Below are 24,300 nucleotides of genomic sequence, written 5' to 3' on the forward strand. Positions count from 1 at the left end.
ATAATTTGTTTCAGACCAAACAAAGGGTGGGGAAAAAGACAAAGCTTGCAAGCTGACCATCAACCCAAGGCTTCCAGAGGGGAGAGGGAGAGGGATGGAAGAGCACAAGGGACTGTGGTGATGGATCAAGGGTGTGGTGGTGGTGGGATAAGTATAGGGACTACAACTGAGGAGAGAACAAAGAAGTAAGAAAATAAATGAATAAAAAAAATTGTTTTCTATAATGCTTTCAAAAGTAGCATTCCTGCGAGAAAGTGTTTTCGTAAGGCTTGTTATGGCTAGAGGCACTTTACAAGAAGGAGATCCCAGGAGAGATTTTGCAGGAATGTGACAATTCTTTCTGGAGCCACCTGAAATCCCAGCATGGAGACACTGCAGAGATCTTTTACCGGACAAAACCCTGTTACGCTTATTTGTGGGCAGTTTAAACAGAAAGTAACTAACCGGGCCCTGGACCAGATGCCCTTAGTGAGCTAAGATGGGGAGAATGGAGAGAGAATGGCAAGAATACGAAATAACAACAAATTTGGAAACATGTTCTAAATGCATTTATTTAGTGTGTCACATTCCATCCTTATTTAATCCTCAGAATCAACGTGTTTGTGTGTCGGGGGACTGGGGGGGGCTGGCTACACATTACTTCATTCTTAGATGCAGAGGCTGAGGCTTGGGGAGGTTAAATGACTTTCTCACACTAGATGGCTAAGAAGAGGTAGAACTGGGGTTTGAAATCAGCTATTGTGACTTTAGAAGCTCTGCTCTTATTTCTCTGTCTTGCCTCTGGGTGATGAATAACCTACACCAGCTCACCAGGTGAACTAAATGAAATACTTCAGCCTGGAGAAGATAAGATTGAAAATAAGATAAAAAAAAAAAAAGACACAAATCTCCTGAGTTGCAAAGACTTGTAGGCTCTCATGAAAAGAGAGGGCAGGTGTGTTTTGTGTGGCTGAGTTTCAAAAGACTTTTTTAATATTGCTATCCAGAGTGGCGGGCACAGTGTGTTCAGAAACAGAAACTGCACCCCTGATACTCCAGAGATGTGAGTGTAGGGCTTGTGTGAACCTCTCTGTGGGAAGTCAAAGAGAGGACTGACATACAAGAGAGGTGGCTGGCTGGTCTGGAGGACCTTCCAAATCTCTTTTATGTATGAGATTCTAGAATACAAGGGAATGAGGAGGCTCCCTCAGTCCCTGAACATTTGGTTGTTACCATTTAGTTCTGGAAAGAGAAGATTTATACAGGTAACATGACTGGAGAGAAATGTACTAATGGCATGTTAATAGGTAAAGAAGACATGTGCTGTGTAGACACTTTGCTGCAGAGAGGTAGACCTACTGTGCTGCAAGGTGAACCAGCACAGCAAGTCAAGAACACGGCCTTGGACTCAGTCTATGTGAATAACTCTGGGCAAGCCACTCGGTATCCCTGAGCTTTAGTTTCCTTATCTGTGAAGCAGTGTTGTCTGTGGATTAAATAAGTTTTTACAGCTAAAGTATTTGCACAGGTCTTTGAACACTGTGAAAGCTCAAAGATGGTAGCTGTTTTTGTGAATATCTTTAAATTTATATTTCATTCCTTAAACACATAAATGCAAAACTTCTATATCATTTGCATACTCTGTCAAGGAGGAAGGAGTAATTTTAAACCTGAGATGCTGAATCCTGAGACTCGGAGAACCTGGGATTTCTCCTATAACCTTGGTATTTGCTAACATTTATCAGCACTCAGATACATTTCATGTCACATGGCTGCTTCTCAGCTAAGACAGGATTAGAGGCTGCCTTTCCTGAATTTCAGGCTGTATTTTTCCCCACCTATACTGGATTTGCCTATCAAGATGACAGGTTTCCAGAAAGAACGGAGCATAAATATTTTCTTCAGACTCCCTCTGTTTATACTTCAGGGAAAGCAGACCAGCTCTGTGTAAGAGTTTGTCCTATTTCCCGGTAACGTGGATCTCAAGTGTCTTTCCTTTCACACTTGGTCCCGCCTCCACTTTCCTTCCTCTTCCTGATGCTAGTTCTCCTGTGTACATCTCACGGGTGTCTTTTCTGCTCTTCTCCCTTCCTCCCCTCCTCTTTTCTCTGTCTCTATCACCCTCCTCTCTCCACTCCTCCATTTTATCTAGACTCATTCCTACTACTTCAACCCTTAAACGTGTGGCCAGTAGCACCCAGCTAAGACACAGCGTACCATCACGTGGAGTTGGTGCGGATGACATCATGTTCCAGAAACTTATCAACAACTCCGAATGGCAGTGCGGGCGCCAACAGGAACTGGCAGCCACAGCAGAAGGTGTGCAGCTCTGTGGGGGTTCCAGGAATCCATTCTGGTCGCCCTGATACATCTGGGTAAGCACCCAGTTTGTGGATTCAAAAACGCCCTGCTCAAGAAGCAGTTTCTTCATCTGCAAAGTGGGAAAAAGCTACCTACTGTCAGGTTTGCTGTGAGGATGGAAGAAAGCAGGCTCATTCTGTGTGACATTTGGCCTGGGGCACGTGCTCTTTGATGGTGGGGGTTACTAAGGTGCTGAAAACAGCTCTGCCCACTGCCCCTCTGGAGTCTGTCTTTCCTGCTTTCTCCAAGCACTCAGGACAAGCATTCCACATGATGAAGTTTACTTGATTCTCCAGGCCTTGGGGTGGCAACTGGGATGAAGTTAGGAAACTCAGGACTTGTCTCAGTCACCAAGTTTTATGATTATGAAAACTAATTTCTAGCATTACAAAAACTCTGGAAAACAAAAACAAAATAATACATTGAGTTGTGAGTTCCTTTCCTTTCCTGTCTGACTTGCGTACAAAGGGAAGTAAAAGGAGGAGATTGGAAATATTCTTTCTGTCAAAATACAGGTTCCTGGATCCTTTGTATAATCTCACAAAACATGGGAACATTGCCTTCTCCTTGCATTCTTCAGTCACCATAGTTTCCCTTCCTTAAATCAGGAGACCAATCTACTTGGGCATTTACTACTCTGAGGAGAAATTTGGAATCTGGAAGTTTGCTTCTCCTGCTTCCCAGAGAGCCCTCCATTTCTCTGCCGTTGCTATTTATTAAGCAAAAATCCCAAATAAGATTTATAGTAGCCTTGCCTGTCTCATATCGAGGCAGCTTGTTCATATCACATTGAACACAGCTCTGCAGAGTTCTATTCCTGCTCTGTGCCCACTGATTCTGCATTGCCTTGGCAACCAATTAAAATACAATATCATTCTTAACTCTGCAAAACCAGGGTAACCTGCTCAGAAGGCTGTGACATGCATGGCAGCCAGTCGGTGTGCTTCTTTCTACCTGGCTCCATTCTGGTTCGACTTCTTTTTCCACCTCCTAATTACCTCTGAATCCCCTGCAAGCACCTACATGCCATTTCTAACACACCTGGCCTTAAGTCAAGAAACACCCTTGTCAACAAGACAGGGGGTGGGAGGGATCCTGGGGACAAAATGGTTGGTATTTCTCCTTTTCTCTAGCCTCAGGGGAAGACACAGGAGCTCCTCAGCTATGAAGCTGCTGAATCCAACTGTAGTCTCTTGCAGTATGGCAAACATTATGCAGTCAATTGTTATATATTAATTGAATACTGTGTTGGGTATGGAGGAGGACAGGACATTTTCTTAGTCTCATAAGGTGTATATTCCAATAGAAGAAGGAAGTGAGCAGACAATGTGTCTAGCCTGATATGCAAGTTGGTAGGGACTCTGGGAGAAAGAGGAAGATCTATGGTGGCCTTGGACTTGGAACACAAACAGAGATCATTTCCTGGAGGAGTGAAAGCTACTTTGAAAATTGAGGATGATTTGCAGTCAGCCTCATTGGCCAGTTTCCCAAGAAGGTGTAAGGTTTCATTCTTGCCTTGTCTAGCACTGGCAGGTTGGCTGATATCCTCTGCTTGGGAGCAGGCATCTTGAGAGTACTTTCCTGTCTGCAGACTAAAGTTTTCCCATTTTCCTTCTCTGAAGGGTAACAGTGAATGATCTGTGTTCTCTTGCCTCTCCTCTTGCCTCTACATGGCATGTAGATGGCGATCAAAAAGGCACATTTTCGGCCTCCCCGGTGGCGCAGCGGTTGAGCGCTGGGTTGCGAAGCTTCCCGCGGCCTATGCGGCGCCGGTTCAATCCCTGGCTGCTCCCCTGCCACCGGAGGAGAGTCCCACATGGCGCGCAGACCTCTCCTGCCGCCTGCTGCTCCCCTCAGCAGTGCACTTCGGTCCTTCTGCCTGCTCTGCTCCCTGCTCTGGCTCTGGTGAATTCTCTCACCCTCCCGCGCTTCTGACTGTACCCAGTGCATGTATAAACAAACAAACAAATAAAATAAATAAATAAAAATACATACCTCTAAAAAAAAAAAAGGCACATTTTCCTAAATCAGCAGTGTCAGGACCACAATGACCTGACTCACCAGCCAATGCATATACTTCTCAGTGGATTCTGAGATTTGCAGTTCTCAGCAGCATATTTTTCTGTGAATGCTGGGATTTGTAAAAAATGCAACCTTGATAACTGCCCTGAACACTCCCACAAATATAGGACTGCTAAATTTTGATCTGCAACCTTTTCCTCTCATTCTGTTTTTTATAGTAACTTGTACTGAGCTCACACCTCTTTGTACAGAAAACAGTTGTATCCATCTCAGTGGGCTGTAGGAAGAGTTAAATGAAATCCTATAGGTAAAAGTACTTTATTCAGTGCCTGTAACAGGAAATCCTTCTTCCAAGAATAATTAGCTGCATCATAATTATTAGTTTACATGACTGTTTTCTGAAAAGACCATGAGTTCTTTGAGGGCATGGATCATATTTTATTTATTTTTGTTCTTCACTGGGGCCCAGCAAAGGGCCTTACTCACAAAAGGCATCCTGTACTTGGCTGTGGAATGAATGTGACATGGAAAATAATGATGACAATGCCTCACATTTATTGTCACTAAGTTTACTATGTGTCATATCCTGTGCTAAGAACTAGACAAGAATTACCTTGATTTATTCTCCAAATGATGCCAAGATTGCTGTTATCCCTTTTGTAAATGTAATAAAATAGCAGCCCAACTACAGTAAGACTGGTGATACTTTGCAAGAGTGACCTACTGGATGAGTTCAAGGGGACAGTTCATCTTTACTAGAGTCCAGACCCTGGGCTAAGCATGTGACAGGTATCACCTCATTAATTCCTCCCAACAATCCCATGGGGTGAGCTTACTGTGTCCATTTATAACAAAGATGCTCAGAGTCACCGACTACTTTGCGCAGAAGCACAGAGCTGGTGCCCAGGCACAGGGAAACTTTGTCCCAAATCACAGCATTGCCTTGCTCCTCTCACCCACAGGAAGTCTAAGGTCAGAGGAGCAGAAAGTTGCAATATGTGTTTTTAAAACAATCTTAGGGTCTCTCTGATGGCCCAGTGGTTAAGTCTCAGCCTTATCATCACTACGGCCTGAGTTCAATCCCCAGCCAGGGAGCTGACCCACATATAGGCAGCAGACTTCTCCTGTCTCACCTGCTGCTCCCCTCAGCAGTGTATTTCAGTCAATCCGCCTGTTCTGCTCCCCACTCTGTTGCTGGTGAACCATCTCACGCCCCTGCACCTCTGGCTTACACCCCAAATCTTCTACATGAATATAAAAAAAAAAACAATCCTAAAACATTTATTATACCCATTTGTCTTATTCAGAAAGAAGTTTAAAAGAATTAAGTACTAGAGGGCAATGAGTTTCATAACAATATGGGATCATGAAACAGTTCTGGAGGTGGAGGGTGGTGATGGTTGCATGACAATGGATATGTACTTAATGCCACTGAAATCGTCACCTAAAAATGGCAAATTTCATGTTATGTATATTATGTGTGTGTGTGTGTGTATGTGCATGTGTGTGTGTGTGATGTGGGTTTGGGAGTATGTGGGCCCGGGGCCCATGTTTTTTCCTGAGATGCTGCCTTCATTTTGGAGGCCAGCACTATTCCACTCATAACTCAACAGTAAATTTGTGGTGCATGATACAGGAGCTAGGCATGCGTGGAGAGGCATTTCCTGTCTTCTTGGGGTTAACAACTCATGAACTAAGTGGTTATGAACCTGATACACTGTGCTTTCTGGAGAGTGTTGTATGTTACCAAAAAAGACAGTTAATAAGGTGATTCACATCTAGAATATTTCGGTCACCACAGGCTTATGCCTGATGTGCAGGCTCTTTCATTTCTGCACCATGAGGAGTCAAGATTCCATGAAGAAGGATATGGAAGTGATCATTTATTTATTCATCCATTAAAAAAAATATTTGGGGGATTCCTAATATAAACTGGGATGTGACTGGGTACTTTAAGCACAGTATTAGTAGACAAGTTGCCTGTTTTCTTTTTGCTTGGAAAGAAGATTGGAGAAATGACAGCAGTCTGAGGTTAACTCAGCTATTACTCGAGTCCAGGAGTCTGAGGCCATGAGCAGCCCTGGAATGAGCGTTCGATGGTATGAGTTTTCAAAGCAGAGCCTGGCACCTGACAGAAACTTGGGGGTAGCCTGTTGAGTGCCCTGGCTTCTGAGCTGGGGATGCAGAGTGCCGAATGGACTTGTCTTCCTAGCCCCTGTTTCTTTGGATGCACTGGCTGGCATTTCTAGCTAGGGTTATCAGGTAACCTGACCGTTTCAATGGAAAAGAATGGCTGTGTCTGCCAGTGAAGCGGAGACTGCTCCTCATTTACCCAGCACACTCGGCCATCCTCTCAGACAGAGATCTCGCGTTTGGCTACACTGAACTCATCAGGTAGGTAGAGCCTTCGGCTATGTGGTATGTGGCCGCTTTAGGCGCACATACACATTTTTAGAGAGCAACTGATGGGTATCTTCCTAGTGGTAGTGTTGAGGCAGGCAGCCCCTTTCTTCCCCGATTCTGCCTCTGTCTTCTACCCCTTCCACACTCTGTGAGCTATTCCTGACCTGTCCTGCTTCTCCTAGCACCCGCATGCTCAGAAGAGACCCTGCCTTTGCCCTTGAATCCTTAGTTGTTATATGGCACAGAGGAAACTTGGACACCAGGGCTAACAAGAAGCAGGTTTAATGAGGAGGACTCAGTGGATTCATACCCAAAGGCTGAGCCCCATCTGTAGGAAGTCAGGGGCTTATACACTTATGCGCTTTCAGTTTCTACAGGGTTCCGGTGGGTTTGCATTGGCAGCTGTACAAGATAGGACATGGCTACATACCAAGAGGTGAGTTGTATAGCTGCATACCAAGGAGAGTAAAGGGTCAGTAGTCATGGGCCCTTCCCCCTCCAGTCCGTTCTGCCTCATCATGGTACATGATCTAACATGAAGCAAGATTCATACCAGGGACTGAGTTGCATACCAGGAACTGGGCAAAAGGTAGTTACTAAGATCCCCAAGCTGCTTATCTCAGGTCACTGTGCTTCATGATCACGCCCTTCCTTCCACTGAAACACTTATTTCTTCCTAGGAAGTTTCTTTTTATTGGCCAAGCTTTATTGTCCTCACACTGAACCTACCTCACCAACTGACATCTTCATAAACATTGTTACTTGCCTCTAAGACTCCTTTGTCTTAATCAACTTTATTGCATTATAGTTCACATACAAATTTTCACTCTTTTTAAGTGTACAGTTTGATGAATTTAGATAAATCTATATGCCATCACATAAAAACATTTGCATTATCCCCCAAATCACTATAATTTATAATGTCGCCATTTCTAGAATTTTATACAAATGGAATGAGACAATATGTACTCTTTAGTAAGACATTCTTTTTTTATATGTCTTAACATTTCTAAAATAGGATGTATTGTACAGTGAACACTTAACATGGTATTTCTTTTTTTTCCCTTAAAAGCTGTAACTAAAAAGATAATGCATCTTAAACTGGATGATAGCTTTTAATCAGGGCTGTATGTATGTCTGCTGACAGGTCTGTTTACTGGTAGACAGAAAGCACTGAAAAGGTGAGAATCTTCACTTTGCTGTGTAGGTTCCACAGAGTCTATATCTGAACACTGGTAGGAGCTAAATAAGTGCTGCAGAAAGTGGTGATGGTGATTTTCAAACAGTTTTCCAAAAATATCTTCTAATGGCAAGATCTTGCCTAAAACTCTTCTTGGAATGAGTCAATAATCTCTAACTATAATAGGAGTTTTGTGGGGGCTCAGCTATCTCGACATTAGTATAAGACAGCATTTCCCCAAAATCATTCCACAATTAATGAAATAAAAGGAGGGGGTGAGGGGTGCCGTTGTCATTGAAATTTGGACAACATTTCTTATTATAATCTACCACTTAGTAATTCACAGTCCATTTGGTATTAAAAGTTCTGGAAAGTCCTGCAGCAAAGAAAAAAAAGTTTGACTCAATCTCAGGTTTGTTTTGGCTCTGGGGCTTTATGCAACATCCATTAACAGCTTACAGAACACACCTAATGAAAGACTGATCTTATATGCATGAATTTAAAAATGAGAAAGAAAAAGAGACAGTAAAGAAATTGAGAAGAGCTGTGTTCAAGTTGGTCCCAGCTAAGGCCAAAGCGAGGTAATGGATGGATGAGGATGCCAGCACTCGGGAGCCAAGGGCTGAACAAGCACTTTCCCTAACTGTAAATCTTGCTCTAGGAGAAGGGACCTGTGGGCGGGCAACCCTTCCTGGGACATGAACGCAACACAGACATGTGCATTGGCTAATCCCTTAGGAGACACACCCCAGCACTCGTGGTGGTTAGAGAGGTTGTAGGAGAACCTCCTGCTCCACCCCTCCACCTGGGCCATGCCTTGGGGAGGAGCTGTTATGTTTGTCCACTGTTTGTCCAGACACTTTTATTTATGAGAAAATTGAAGCAGACGATAAAAAGGCTTGCTAGAACGCAGAGAAGCTCATCTATAGGAGCCACTCAGATCATTTAAAGGATGGCAAAGTCCTTCTTAGAAATTGCATTGACCCAACATACACAAAGATGAAAAAAAATATCAGAGTGGGCAGGTGAAAATCAGGCACAGAATATAATAAATGTACAAAAGCTTCCTATCTATCTTTTAAAAATATTATTTTTAACATCATCATACAGTAAAATTGACTTTTCTCCTGTTGATATATATTTCTAAGAATTTTAACACATATATAGTTTCACGTCACCATCGTCACAAGCTGGATACAGAGTAGATTCATCACTCCATAAAACTCCCTCATGCTCTTCTTCTATAATCACAGCCTCTCCTAACCCAAAACCCTGGCGAATCATGAAAACCACTGTTTTCAGTCACTAATGCTTTGTCTTTTTAAGAACTTCCTCCCCCCTTTGTTTAACATTATAATGGCGGTCTCTGCATGTTTGTGTGGGGGTGCAAGGACTGCAAATTTAGTGTAGACAGACTTTCTCCTCTACTGTTATTGTCTTGCTATTTACTATCACTAACATTTGTTAGCATCTATTATGTACCAGGCACCTTTATGAAACTTTTTACATATATCATCTATTTTTAATCTCATGATATATGTATTCATTATTATCTCCATTCTACTAAAGTGGAAACTGAGGGTCAGGCCACTGCTAACAAATAATAGGATCCCAGCACAAACCCAGCTGCATTTGGCAACAATTAATGAACACTCCAGCGAGCATTAAAAAGGAGGGGATTGTAACTAGGAAGGGGGTACATCAAGAGAGATTGGGAGCAGAGCCAACATGGGGTTAGGCAGTGCTTTATAAAAAACAAGTTTTTATTGAGGTAATATTGACTTACAACATTATGTAAGTTTTAGGTATATAAGGTCACTATTCTATATCTGTAAATACTGTAGCATGATCCCCACCAAAATTCTAGTTTCTGTCTATTACCATATGCTTGATCCCATAGTTTCTATCTATTGCCATACACTTGACCCCCTTCACACTTATCACTAATCCTCTAACCCCTTCCTCTTCCTCTGACAGCTGCCAACATGTTTCTGTATCTAAGAGGTTGGTTTTATGTTATTTTGCTTTTTCATTTACTTTTTCTTTATAATTAACCATGAAATAATGTGGTATTTGCTTTTCTTCATTTGACTTTATTTAACTTAGGATAATACCCTCTAGGTCCATCCATGTGTTCTCAGATAGGAAGAGCTCACTTTCTCTTTTTTAGCAGCTGAGTAGTATTCCAGTGTGCATGGACGTGCTGGTTCATGTGTGGTGAACCATATATTTACACGTATAATATCTTATTTATCCATTGCTGAATATTAAGGTTGATTGTATATCTTGGTTACCTTAAGTAAGGATGCAAAGACAGGAGGAATGCACAAATCTTTTTCACATTAGTATTTTTTGTGGTTTTTGATAAATACCGGGAAGTAGAATAGCTGGATCACATGACAGTTCTAGTCTTAATTTGTCAGATATCCCCATGCTGTTTTCCACAGTGGCTGTACCAATATACATTCTCACCAACAGTGCCTTTTTCTCTACATTCTCTCCAACATTTGTTATTTCTTGTCTTTTTGATAATAGCCAATCTAAGAGGCGAGAGGTAGTATGTTGTTATGGTTTTGATTTGCAGTTCCCAAATAAAAAGTGACAAGGAACATTTTTTAATTTGCCTGGTGGCTAGTTATACGTCTTTGGGAAAATGTACATTCAGGTCTTCATTTTTTGAGTTGGTTTTTGTTGTTGTGGTTGAGTTGGGTCAATCCTTTATATGTTTTGGATATTAACTCTTTTTTGGATGTATGATTTGCAAATATCTCCTCCCATTCAATAGGCTGCTTTTTTGTTTGGGAGTTATTTTTTCCTGTTATGCTGAAGTGTTTTTAATTTGAGGTAATTCTATTTATTTATTTTTGCTTTTGTTACTCTTGGGGTCCATGTGGCCTTTAAGAATTAGTTTGCAATTGTGTGTGAAGCTGGAGAACCATCTGCTTCTGACTTCTCAACTTCAGCTCCTTCCTTCTGTCTTTCTCCACTTGCCATGTGTGGTCCTTGCTGACCTAGGTAGCACCTGCCTGCTGTTTTCAGGTCCTCAGGATGGTTTTAGTCCCTTAGCACATTTAGCAAAAACCACCATCTGCGCGATACATAGCTCTGCAGAGGACACAGCAGCTGAGACCCAGGGAAGCGGCTGGATGCCTTCTGATTTCTCCCCAGGCTCCTTCCCTCATGTGCCTTCTGACCTCATTTCCCCCTTTGGATGCTGCAACACCAGTTGAAATCAAGTTTCTAGGACAGAGCCTGCCTGGTCTGTGTACTGGAAGTGGCAGTTATGTTCTTACTGAGAATGGGCGAGTGAGGCAAGAATGTGTGTGGTTGGTATGACGCTTAACAACGAAGGGAGAAAGTCCAGCCCTACAGGACCCAGGGCAGCAATGCTTGTGCTAGAATCAAGTGAAAGGCCAGGGAAAGGAACGATAAAAGTAGATGAAGAATGGGTGAGGCTGGCCAAGTGGACCAGGTTCTGGCTCTGCATATGGTTTCCTGAGCTTTCTATTTGGGGAGGGGAAGTTAGTTAGCTAGTTTTCTCTTAGAATCAATCTCTACTTCCTAAATGGTTCTGACAGCGAGTTGCCACTCCAGCACACAATGGGAAAGAATCACACATTTAAATCATGGCAGCAGATGATTTGGAGAAAAATAAAACAAACCAGAAATCAGGATATCAAGGATTATCTCTGGATAACATGTGGTGAACAAGGGGGGAAAAGAGGATGTGTAATTTGGTGCAGAAAGTGTTGAGTCACTTCAATAACAATCACAGCTCACATTTATTGAGCACTTAATATGAGCCAGTCACTGTGCTAAGAGCTAATTGACATGAATCATCTCATTTATTTTTCACAACATCCCTCTGAGGTTAGTGCCACTATTATCTCCAATTTTCAGATGGAGAATTGGAGGCCCTGGGGGTTAAGTGACTCACCCAAAGTACACAACTTTGAAGGGGCAGAATCAAAATTTGAATTCTTGTATTTTTCAAACCTAAGTTTGCAAATTCATACCTTTGCAGCTTTCCTGCCTGTTTGAATTCAGAGATAATCTTAAAGTGTAGCAAATTGAGGAGCAAGAGAGAGCAGCTGTTTGGGAGCCCATACCCTTCTGGCTTGACTGCAGAATGGGGAGGAGTGAGGACCAGCGGGCCTGCACTGCCGGGGGCCCTGCAGGACTGTTGATCTGAGCTGTTGGCGTGAAATAACTACATGCTGCAGAAACCTCCGGCCATTTCTCAAGTTTCCTATTCACACAGTCTACTTGGGAGGGTTTTAGACATGTAGGCACAATGGACTATTTTTTCTTCCTTGGGCTGGCACCATGAAGTGTGACTACTGGTTCCACCCTAGCATAGCAGCTGGCACAAGAAACACCAGGCCTCTTTGAGCCAACAAAAAGATCTAGATGAGCTTGTTTTTTAGATGAGCCTAGCTGAGCTGAACACACTTTGGACTTAAAAAGCTCATGGATAGTCAGTTAAATGAACCCTTTCAGAGTACCAGCTTAACACCTAGGCCTCCATTTTAAAAATGGTACCCTGTGACAACTGGTTATTTATGCCTGCTTTGGGAGTGCTTATACTTAGTATTAACCTGTCCTGGGCCCATCATAGAATCAAGTTCAATAATAATACCCATTACACTCTCCTGCAAGGGCTATCACTCCTTCTGTGTTTTATAGAATGCCTCACACCAGGGCACAATAAACAGTCAACAATAATATTTACTATGATAATGATCTTCAAAATGCCTTTCATCTAAGGATCTCAAAATGCTCTGCAAACAAACACTTATTAGTTTAGCCTCACAATGGCTCTCTGTTTGTACAATACATTTCCCCATTTTACAGAAGTTTAAATTGGGACCCAGCAAATTTAAGTGACTTGCCCAAAGTCATACAGCAAGTTTAAATTAATGATAATGATGATGCTTTGTGTTTATGGTGTATGTTTTCAGAGGCCATATGAATATGTTGCAAATACAATTTTCACACCACCCTGGAACAAGATAGAAAGTATTATTGGCTGTTGACTAGACTGGGTAAACTGAGGCAAAGAGGCCAAGTAACTTGTTAATTGCATCACTGAGGATGATTCTTAGAACAGAGAGTGGTGCTTCAGACAATCCTCACTTCTGTGACTGAGGGCTGTCTGAGAGCTGTCACATCTGCAGGAAAGAGAGCTATATTTTGGGAGCTAGGAGAGTTTGCAAAATGACAGCTGTATTTGTATCCAGGAATGAAAGAAGCCCATTGAAAGAAACAAAAGCAATGAGATGGGCCAAGCAAGTAAAGACAGTCGAGGAATGAAGGCAGCAAGGGTGCTGGGCCGGCAGCGGCTCTTCACTAACCAAGCCAGAAAAGAGGAGCCCTCAGTGATGCGGTTGTGCATTTCAGCTTCACCATAGTACTTGGCCCAGGGTGGCATGGCCACAACCCATCACGGGCACCCCCGTCTGATGTTACAAGTGACGCTTGGGAAAGAGATCCGGGACTCGCGCTCTTACAGGCTATCTCGTTCCCACAACTCCTGTGGCAGGAGGTATCTGGGGATCCTCCATGGTTCAGAAGCTTGATGACTGTGATCTCTCTGCTGCTGCCTTTTCCTATCAACATTCCCACACTGAAAAAAGATGAACACCCCAGCAAAGATTCTCAAAGGTGATAGGCACCTCCTCCCAGTGTGACAACATTTTCTTAGTGAGTGATGACACCAGTCATATTTTACAAGGTGGGGGAGGGAGAAGTTGCTGGGTCTTAGGAATTCAAAGAGGGATCTGCTGACAGGAGAGAGAGCCGGGTTCTCTGTAAACAAGGCATGTTTGGGAAAGTTTTGTGCCCCTAACCCACCTTTCCCAGGCCTCTGGATTCTGACTGATGACTAGACCAGGCTAATAGGGAGCCTTAAATATGGGTGCTCAGAGCTTTTCTGGGACGTGCTCACCCACACAAGCACAATGGCAACAAATAGTGCGGTAAAGAAATCACATCCCGTCCTGCTTCTTCCGATCTCATTTTTGAATGTTTGCACACTCCCTACTGCCTGGGCAGCTGAAGGCAGTGAGCTGAAGGAGGGGTGAGCTGATGGAAGGAATATTTTACACAAGTGATCTGAATGCCTGTCACAACCTATGCTCCTGTGTGGAGAAGGATTCCAGTAAAACCCTCCCACTCACTGTTCCTCTGGGTTTCCACTGAGCTTGTTTAGGTCACACTTGTAGTGTTCACTCGCCAAGTGTGCCAGCAACCAGCCCAGGCCACAGCTTTCTGTGGCCACTTAGGCACAATGACTGCAGAGGTAACTGTGCAAATGACCTTGCTGGGCTCATGAGAACCAGACCCTTCTCTGGAGACATGTCCTTCCTCAGTTTCCCACAGGAAGGCTCACAGCAGGTCAGATAAAGTCCCAGGATGGGTTGTGCACCTGCACTGACTACTTTTCATCATCCAAATACCACAAACTTCAGAAACTTCACGGGGTCACCACCTGTACGGCTCTACTGAGCCCGGTTTATTTATTTTTATTTTTTAATTGAAGCTACTGCTGTGCATTTTTTGGTGTTTTTTTCTTCATTTTGAAGGAAGCCACATCTGCCCGGTTCCTGCTACATCTGTCGCGCCTCACAGCCCAGCCTTCCCTGTCACTCAGTCCACCCACGTCTACTCGCCCCTCCCACACCACCTTTGGGGGGCGAGTCTCTTGATTGCTTTGAATGGGTTATGAATGAGCTTTTTCATAATAGCACTTTCTGACTGGGGGTGGAAAGAGAGATTTGGGTTAATTTTAAATAAAATCTGATATTTGGAAATTCCGCGGAGATCGCAAAGCCCCCAGCGGCTGGGTTTGTCTTCTCTCCCACCCTGTGCGGGTGGCCCATGCACTGACTTGACCTTAGAACAACAGGAATGGAAGACGAAAAATATACCCGAGAATGTTTTCCTTGTCTACCGCCTTCTGGACAAGAAGCCGGGAGAAATTAGGAAGCTTTCGCAGTTTCAAGGCGAATTCCTAGGGATTTCTCTAAGGAGGATTCCTAAGGGACTAGACGTCACTGAGTTTCTGTGAAATGACTGCTGCCCACAGAAACTTATCTCTGGGGAATCAGCAGCAGCACTTTGAAATGTAACTAAAGGAAGATCACCTCAACTGCTATCTACGCAAACCCAAGCTCCAAGCAGCGTGACATGAACAAGTAAGATCTTGCTTACCCCATCCATGTGGATTCTGATATTAGGCACCAGCCGGAAAGGGCTGGCCGGCAGACCTCTGGAATTAGTCCTGCTTTTCCTGCTGTCCTGCAAGGTCAGCACGCCGGGCCTGCGGAAGGAGCCCCCTCTGCCTGGGCTCTGGCCGGAGCGCACACCATCCAGAAGACGCACGAGCAGCAGGTTGGCCGGCAGCGCCTCGATGCTGCAAAACACCAGGGTCCGGCATTCAGGACACCGCAGCTCCTTGTGGGCCTTGAAAATCCTCTGCAGACATGGCTTGCAGAAGGTGTGCTGGCAAGGGAGGACTTTGGCTGTGACATCCAGCTTTTCAAAGCACACGGGGCACTCCAGAAGATCAAGTAACGTCAGATCATCCATTTTATTTTAAAACTCCAGGCCTGACCCACAAGGGCAGAGTCTACATGGTAGGGCCAGCTGAGCCAGAGGGGCAGAGTCTGTCCCTTGAGAGCATCAGAAAGCTTGTCTGTTTGGAGGAAATAGGAAGACAGGAAGAAAATGTCACTGCTCTGAGAGGTGTGTCCCACCTACATGGAGGCAGTGCCTTATAAAGCAGTTTGCAAGTACTTTGTTCTAGCACTCAAGTTTCAGATGACTCATCCTGATTCAGTGCTAGCAGGTATAAGACTCGTGTCTGCTGAGGATCTAGGGAGCATTCAGCAGAGAATGACTACTTACTCTCTGCCTCTCCGTTGTGGAGGGCAAGTGCTGGGGCCTGTTGAAGGGGCAGGCCTGCTCCCCTCTCCAGGACAGTCAGTCCCAGGGACCAAATCAAGGTCCTCACATACTGCAATTTCCACCTACCCTCCTTCCCTGGGTTTTGATTTATCTGTTATCTGCATCACATACAGACAAGTTTACATAGATAGGTTTATCTGAATCTAATGAAGAAAGAGAATTATTCCCTTCACAGCCCATCTTCTGCCATTATTTTGTTCTAGCATTGTACAAGAAAAATTCCAACCAGGAACTCATTTTTAATAATTATTTTGCCTCAATTGTAGGCCAGGGTGCTTGCAAATTCTTTCCTTCTCTTCTGACCCTAATTAGTTCATCCTCAGAGACAATATTCCTCCTACAAGTTGCAGTCATGCAGCCTGTTAGTTACTTTAACAATTGTTCTCAGTTTCAGCTGAAGCAGATAGGAATTCTAGATTGTGGTCACAAGTTTCAAATACCAAAATAGAGCAGCTTATACAGGGGTGTGTGTGTGTGTGTGTGTGTGTGTTCTGAAACTACCCTTGTTTCAGAAACACTTTGCTTTTGGATGACAGAGAAGAAGTCTCCGATTTAGAAAACTCTCCTGGGCGGACAGCAGCTGTCCCTTACAAATGCCAAATGCCAAGCTTTGGGTGCTGGCAGCAGCAGGGAGGTTTGGCTGGCTGACCCTTGGCCTCACCAGTAAGCCAAGCACACAGGACACCCTGGGAAGAGAGATGGCGCCTCGCCTTCCTGAGACTCCTCTCCAAAGATGTCAGCACGGGGGAGGTATGTGCCACTAACCTTGAGTTTGTAACCTCAGCTGACTTCAGCTCAGCAAGCTGCCTGCTCCTCCAGTTCCCTCCAACTGGCTTCCTCTCCCCAAGGAGCTGCTGCCACTGCTGCTGCCGCTGCCTGCCACTGCTGCCGCTGCTGCGCTTCTGCGGCTGCTTTGAAAACTTTTAACAACTCTGAGTCTTACTCATTTCCAGGGATCGCCTTACCCAGCCCTCTTAACGCTTTCACCGCTGGGCGGCCAGCAGCACTTGTCATGGAGTTCATTCTCCGCTTCTGATCGTGCTTTTATGTAAGTGAATTGATTTCTGAGAAAACTTTCCAAGGAGCAAAATGTAAGCCAGCTCCGAAGGACGAGTGTTTACGAAGTTTATATTTTCACCTTTCTCATTTTCTTTTCTCTCCAAGAAATTGAAGTCACCTCAGTTACGAACATGCCAAGGTGATTGTGTTTATTTTACACTTTTATAAGGACTTCCTGAAAAGGCCAAGCAAATTAGTGGTAGCACTGATAAGAAAGATAGGCTGTCTGCCTGAGCAGTGCTGCGCTTTAAAAGTCACAGTCAATTCTCGAATTTCGAAAGGGTCTTTAGGGATCTTTTTGCTCAATCTCTTTAAATTAAAACTAGTGTCATGTAGTACATATACATCCTAAAAAAAAATCTAAGCACAGAAAGACTTTTTTTTTTTTTTAAAAAGGAAAAGCTATCCCAGGTTTTCCCCTGCCCCCTGCCAATTGTAATCTTTCCAAAGCACCACATAATGCTTCTACTCCCATTTCTTGATTTATCAATTATCCATTTGATGTGAAGTTACAAAGGCATCCTATAAAGTCAATAAATACCACTATTAATATTGTTATTATTTAATGCCAGAGTAGACCTTATCTGTGCCACGCACCTTGCTAAAGAATTTACCAGTTTACTCTAAAATGTTTTTCTATGGCAAAGAAGAAAGACTACACAGTAGGTGGATCCTCCCAGTCAAGGCACTGCCAGAGCACATGAATGTGCTGGAAGTGGCTAGAGTGATCAGCCTAGACTCTGAGGAAATCTACATTGTAAAATAAAATTCAGCATGTATTATTGGTCCCTGATAACCCAGTACATTGAGGTATCTAAACTTAGTCTCCATTATTTCCAACATAGATGATTTTACTTCCATGAGCATTTTTTAACACAATTTTCCCTTTTACTTTCAGTTTATTATTACATTGATGTTTGAGATTTCTGCAATGCTGCCACTTCAAGGATGCCATAGCAGATGAATTATAAAAATAAAAAATATTTGCATAATATCAGGAAAAAAAAGAATTTACTAGGTTAACTCACTTAATCCTTTCCACAACCCAATGATACATTATGATCTTTTCTCTACCTTCATTTTACAAAGGAGGAAACTGAGATACAGAGAGGTTAGGTAACTCATGCCAGGAACATCAGTTAGCAAGGAGCAGGAGGTTTGTAATCTTAACTACCATGTCTTCTGGTGATATACAGCTTTATGGGGAGCAGGAGCATTAGAAGGGAGCTAAACCTCATCTGGGATGACAGGAATTCAAGAGATAATGACCAAAATAGACCAATCAACTTCTTTTTCAGATGAGACAGCTGTGCCCCATAAGAGCAAAGATTTCTTTGAAAAAAAATGTTTTATTTTATATAATTCTTACATCATTTTTCATTTTTGCACAATGTATGCATTTTCATTTTGGTTATATTCCAGTGGGTTACTCTGCATTAGCTTATTTAGCAAATGAAAATTCAGAAGCACAGAGGTGTCTGGGTTTAGGCACTAGTGGAGGACAGAGAGAGTTTACACTGAATAGGAGTGGTCTTTTAGCACTTCTTAACTCACTCCCTGTAGGTGGTCCCCAACACCACCCACGTATGAGGTTAGTCTTGGTGGAAACTTGAGGAGAAATTTTCTTTTGAAGCTTTTGAAGAAAGGGGAGAGTTTCTAATGGGGATTTCATCCTGGCTTACCCAAATGCTCCCTTGGCGTCAAATCAGATGAACATCTAGTCCTCAAAAACAAACAAAAAGGTGAACTCTGTATGCCTCCCAGACTCTGGGTACCCCCTGGCCCCCATCAACACTCCTGTTATATTTGTGGTGATTACAGACTGTGTTCTTTTTAAACACCTGTGTGATATTTATGAGCTTCTGCTGCTTGTGTTTACAAGAAGATTTGGATTTATGTAAAAAAAAAAAAAAAAAAAGAAGAAAGTCTGATTACATCGTTCCCTGTTCTAAACTCTTCAGGAGGTGACCGCTGACCTTAGGACAGAATCCAAAACCTTTTTCTGTCAGGTGAGGCCCTTTAGCCTACCCCAGTCCCACTGGCTTCCTACCTTATTCTTAGGACACAGGTATCTGATTATGTTCTTTCTGACTGCAGCGCACTCTCTAGATCTCCCTTCCTCCTCATCTCTCCCATTGCTCTCCCACCTTCTATTTTTCATCCTTCGCTCTGCAAGTTTGAGCTTTCATGTCACTTCCTCAGGAAGCCTCCTTTGATTCTCATGAAAGTTTATCATCTTACACTTCTTCACAACGGTTATCATGATTGTAATTCAGTAAGGATGTTATAATGACTTGTGTTAGAATGACCTGATTTCCCCCAAGAGACTGTAAGCTCCAAGAGAGCAATGTGCTCGTAGGCCTAGCCCCGGCCCAATCCCGAGGATCTAACAGAGTGACTGGCACATGATGTGGCTGCTGCTCCGTTAACATCTGTTCAGTGGCTTCATGCATGAATGGTGATCACAAATTGTGTCTGGGCAGATGTACATCAAACTGTGGGCAGCAGTTTTATGTTGGCCACCTCTTAGGTATCATTTGAAGTGTTCTTTTTTTTTTTAAAGGATTTATTTATTTTATGCATACAAGAGCTGGGGTATAGGCCAGAAGTATGGGTGGTGAGAGGATCCACCAGACACAGAGCGGGGCTCAGAACAGGCAGACAGACTGAAATATACTGCTGAGGGGAGCAGCAGGTGAGGCAGGAGAGGTCTGCTGCCCCATGTGGGTTTCTCCCTGGCCAGCTGGAGATTGAACTCATGCTGCAGAGGCTGCGGATTGCTTCATAGTGCAGTGCTTAACCCTTGCGCCACAAGGGAGGCCCCCATTTTAAGTGTTCTTAGCCCCTAAGGAGTTTCACCAGATTCAGGAGGCTGTGAGCTGACCGGGTCTCTCCTCAGGACCCTGTCCTGTACCTCTGGCCTCCTGCCCCTGTGCTTCTCTGCTACTGTAATAGGGGAAACCATGGAGATTTGCTCTGCACTCACATGTGCTCAATCCAGAAGTGTGGGTCACCTTTGACTAACGAGGAATTTATGGATCAATGCTTCCTCCTTTCATCCTTTAGAGGTGGCAATCTGAGGTTTCTTTCAGCACCTTTCTCTAGAGGGCTCTGTGGGATTAGTGCCATCCATCCACTGGGTGACTGATGCTCTAACGCATCCTTGTATAATCTCTCCCTTGTTCCCTGTATCTCTCCCCCCAAATAAAGAGACTTTAAGCAACTAAAACTTGAGTTCCAGCTAAGATAGTTTCTTTTATTTTTAAAATTAAATCACAAAACAAGTATGCAGAAAATTTTTGTCAATCAAATTTACTTATTTATTGGAGTTAAAATTTTAGAGGTATGTCTTTTTTTCATTTAACTGACTCTTAATACTTTGTTGATCTCAGGAACTTTGTCATAAAGTTAATCATTTATAAGCCAAACCTGAATACATCAAAGAGGCGCAGGGAGTTGGAAATATAAATGTAAATATGAAGTCTCTTGAGGGACTCCCCTGGTAGCGCAGCGGTTGAGCGCTGGGCTGCGAAGCTGTCCGCAGCCTCTGCAGTGCTGGTTCAATCCCTGGCTGCTGGCGAGGGTCCCACATGGCGCGCAGACCTCTACTGCCACCCGCTGCTCCCCTCAGCAGTGTACTTTGGTCCTTCTGCCTGTTCTGCTCCCCGCTCTGGCTCTGGTGAATCCTCTCACCCTCCTGCACTTCTGACTGTACCCAGTGCTTGCATAAATAAATAAATAAATCTTAAAAAAAAAAAAAAAAGTCTTTTGACTTTCATTGGACTCTTTTTCAGCATAGACTCTTTTCTGCATTGACTCTTTTCTTTGTTCTCTTCCCTGAGTTCCCAGTATAGAAATTTGGAGATGTAGTGGAACTACATTATGTTTTCAAGATACTGAATTTGCCCCAATGATTTGATTTTCTAACGAACCTTCGAAACAATTCAAGTTGAGGAATCATAGGAGCAAAGTAGGCACCTTTTCAATACTGAAAATGTGAATGAAGCAGAAGATGCGTCTACGAGACATTCTTTCTTTGCAAGGTGCCTGGAATGAAGTTAACAGTGAAGTTTCCTCTCTAATCAGGATTCTGTTTGTAGGTGAGGAGTTACTTTAGGTCACTCCTACGCAGTCACCAGATCCACAGAAAAGTGACCAAAACATCTGGCAAGGATAAAGAATCATCCCATAATAGAGGACTTATGGTCCTTAAGTTTAACGAGAAACAGTATAAAATAGCAGTTGAGAGCTTGGTTTTAGAGTTTAATAGACCTAGTTTGAATCCTAGCTCTGCCATTTACTAGATAGATCCCTTGAGAAAATTGCTCCATTCCTCTGTCCCTTGAATTCCTCATGTATAAAATGAGGTTGTAATAGGATGTTCTTCAGTGGGTTGCTTTGAGGAGTCAGTGACATGATGCATACAATAAATGCTTAATAATTGGAGGGTTCTTTCCCTCTTCTTTTTTTTTTTTTTATAAGCAGACCTCATATAACAACTAGGACCCAAGTGGTTCTCACTCTACCCTAAGATAAACCTGAAGAAAAGCACGTCACGCCATGTGGCTGTTCAGGTTTTTATTGACCAAAATGCTCTAACACAATGAATTTCTAACTTGAGTAATCTGTACCCCATTATTATGATTTTTGTCCTAGACACATACTTTATTATTATTTTTTAAATTAATATTTTATTTTATATAATTCTTACATCATTTTTCATTTTTGCACAATGTATGCATTATCATTTTGGTTATATTCCCCATACAATTGCACCCCCCCTTATTTTGACCCTAATCCTTCCTCTCCCCTTCCCTCCACCCCCCACCCTGTGGTGTGTCTCTGGTTTATAGTTGCCTAGCCACATACTTTTAAAAAAAGTTAAATGACTTTTTTTTTTTTACTAAAATGAACTTATTTTAAAAGGGAAACTGAAAAAAATACTTGTGTAAATGGAAAACCAATTTCATCTACTGCAATTTGAAAGCACAAGTAAACATACATTTAATTAAAACAAAAAAAATCATTGAATTCCAGTTAAATGCCATCGCCTGCCTAGATATGTACTTAAGGTGTAAGCAATTTGTTAAAAAGAGAGAAATAGCAAATGTTAGAGAAATATTAAACACTAGTCACAAACAGAGGTTTTTCTCCTTGATATAAATCAGAAGAGTGAAGTAGAAATGAATAACTTTCTCTCTGTGAGATTCTGTAATTCATATTGTGTTGAGGTACCCCAGGCTTTGGGAAACCATTTCAAAGTGTCATAGAGCACTGGAATGATTAGAAGCAGCAGGAGGGCAGAACCCTGTGCATCTTCTGTGTCATAAATCGTACTTTACCACCTCTGCACCCGGTGAGAGATTCTTACCTGTATTTCTTCTTGTTTACTTTCAGTAAAGGACAATAGTCAATAAACACAACTGCATTCCTTCTTTTACAGATTAGAAGGGAGCTCTGAAGGCAACTGAGTGAGAAGAGAACATAGGAAGGTAAGTAAAATATATCTCATCATTCTATTAATATTAAAAAATACTCTGCTGGTCAAATCTAAGTAAAGTCTGCTATCCAGTTATTGTTTTGTATCAATTTCCTAGTTTTTATATTGCATTATTATTATGGAAGATGTTATCACGGGGGGAAACTGGGTGAAAGGTGCAACGGTTTTCTCTTTACCATTCTGCAATTTCTTGTGAGTCTATAATTATTTCAAAATGAAAAGTTAAAAAAAAGGAAACCAGTAAAATGTATATAATCATTTTTACAAATATATCCCTATCCTTTGACTCTGAAATACTACTTCTAGAAATTTATACTAATGTAATATATCTGTGTGTGTATGTATACACACATATGTATATACACATATATACGTATGTTCCTTATTAATGACTTATAGTGAAAAGGTTAAAAGGTTAAAACGACTTTAGTGTTTAGTGGGGGAATGGGTAAATAAATGGTGATACATACATATATATATATATATATATATATATATATATAGGAATGCTACATAATTACTTAAAATGTTGGCATTGAAGAGGACACAAATAAATGAAAAGATATTCCATGCCCATGGATTAAAGAAATTAATATTGTTAAATATCTACAGATTCAATATAATGCCTACCAAAAATACAATGAAAATTTTCACAGAAATAAAATAAACAATTCTAAAATCTGTGTGGAACCATAAAAGACCCTAAATAGCCAAACCAATGCTGAGAAAGGAAAGCAGCAGGTTTCAAACTATACTATGAAGCTATAGTAATTAAAACAATATCTTATTAACATAAATACAGACACACAGATTATGGAACAGAATATTGAGCCCAGAAGTAATTCCATGCAATATGGTCAATTAATTTACAACAAAAGAATCAAGAATATAAAACGGGGAAAGGATAGTTTCTTCAGCAAACAGTGCTAGAAAACTGCACAGCAAAGAGTGAGATTGAATAACGTCTTACACCGTATACAAAAATTAACTCAAGAGGGATTAGAGACTTGAATTTAATACCTGAAACTATACAACTCCTAGAAGTAACATAGGACTCTGACAGCAAAAGCAAAGGCAAAAAACCCAAACAAACACCAAAAATCCCAAACAATTGGGGCTACATCAAACCAAAAAGTTGCAACCTAACAAAGGAAATCATTAACAAAACGAAAAGGAAACCTAGTGATGGAGAAGAATTCATAAACCATATATCTGAAAAGGGGCTAATATCCCAAATACACAAAGAATGCACACAATTCAATAGCAACAACAACAAATTACCTGATTCAAAATGGCCAGAAGACCTGAATCTTTGCCATGAGGCCACCAGGGAACTTGGACAGAACACCTGAATACATATTTTTCCAAAGAAGATATGTAGACAGCCAGCAGATACATGAAAAGGTGCTCAACATCACCAATTCTCAGGGAAACAAATCAAAACCACAATGAGATATCACCTCACACCTGTTAGAATGACTATTATCAAAATGACAAGAAACAACAAGCCTTGACAAAGATATGGGGAAAGGGAAACACTTGGGCACTATCGGTGGGAATATAAATTGGTGTAGGCACTTGGAAAAACTGTATAGATGTTCCTCAACAAATTAAAATAGAACTACCATATGATCAAGTCTACTTCTGAATATTTATCTGAAGAAACCAAAAAGACCACCCCAAAGATATTTATGTGCCAACCACCTCCCAAGTTCACTGAAGCATTATTTATAAAGCATTATTTATAATTATTTATAAGCATTATTATAATCTAGTGATGAATGAAGTAAAAGTGGTATATATTTATAATGGAATATTATTCAACCAT

At 42.1% G+C, this 24,300-nt stretch overlaps 1 protein-coding gene across 1 annotated transcript in view; it reads right to left on the reverse strand.

Annotated features, from left to right (window-relative positions):
- Positions 1 to 16,807, reverse strand: part of SH3RF2 (SH3 domain containing ring finger 2) — a 143,437-nt gene extending 126,630 nt beyond the window's left edge. The window contains exons 1-2 of the mRNA XM_037509012.2: positions 16,679 to 16,807; positions 15,158 to 15,641 (exon numbers count right to left, since the gene is read on the reverse strand). Of these exons, the coding sequence (XP_037364909.1) occupies positions 15,158 to 15,535 (378 nt within the window). The 5' untranslated portion in view covers positions 15,536 to 15,641; positions 16,679 to 16,807. The remainder of the gene's footprint in view (positions 1 to 15,157; positions 15,642 to 16,678) is intronic.
- Positions 16,808 to 24,300: the final 7,493 nt, after the last annotated feature.

The sequence above is a fragment of the Talpa occidentalis genome, unplaced genomic scaffold (genome assembly GCF_014898055.3).
Source record: "Talpa occidentalis isolate TD23 unplaced genomic scaffold, MPIMG_talOcc4v2.1 talOcc4.13, whole genome shotgun sequence".
In the NCBI taxonomy this organism is placed as follows: domain Eukaryota; kingdom Metazoa; phylum Chordata; class Mammalia; order Eulipotyphla; family Talpidae; genus Talpa; species Talpa occidentalis.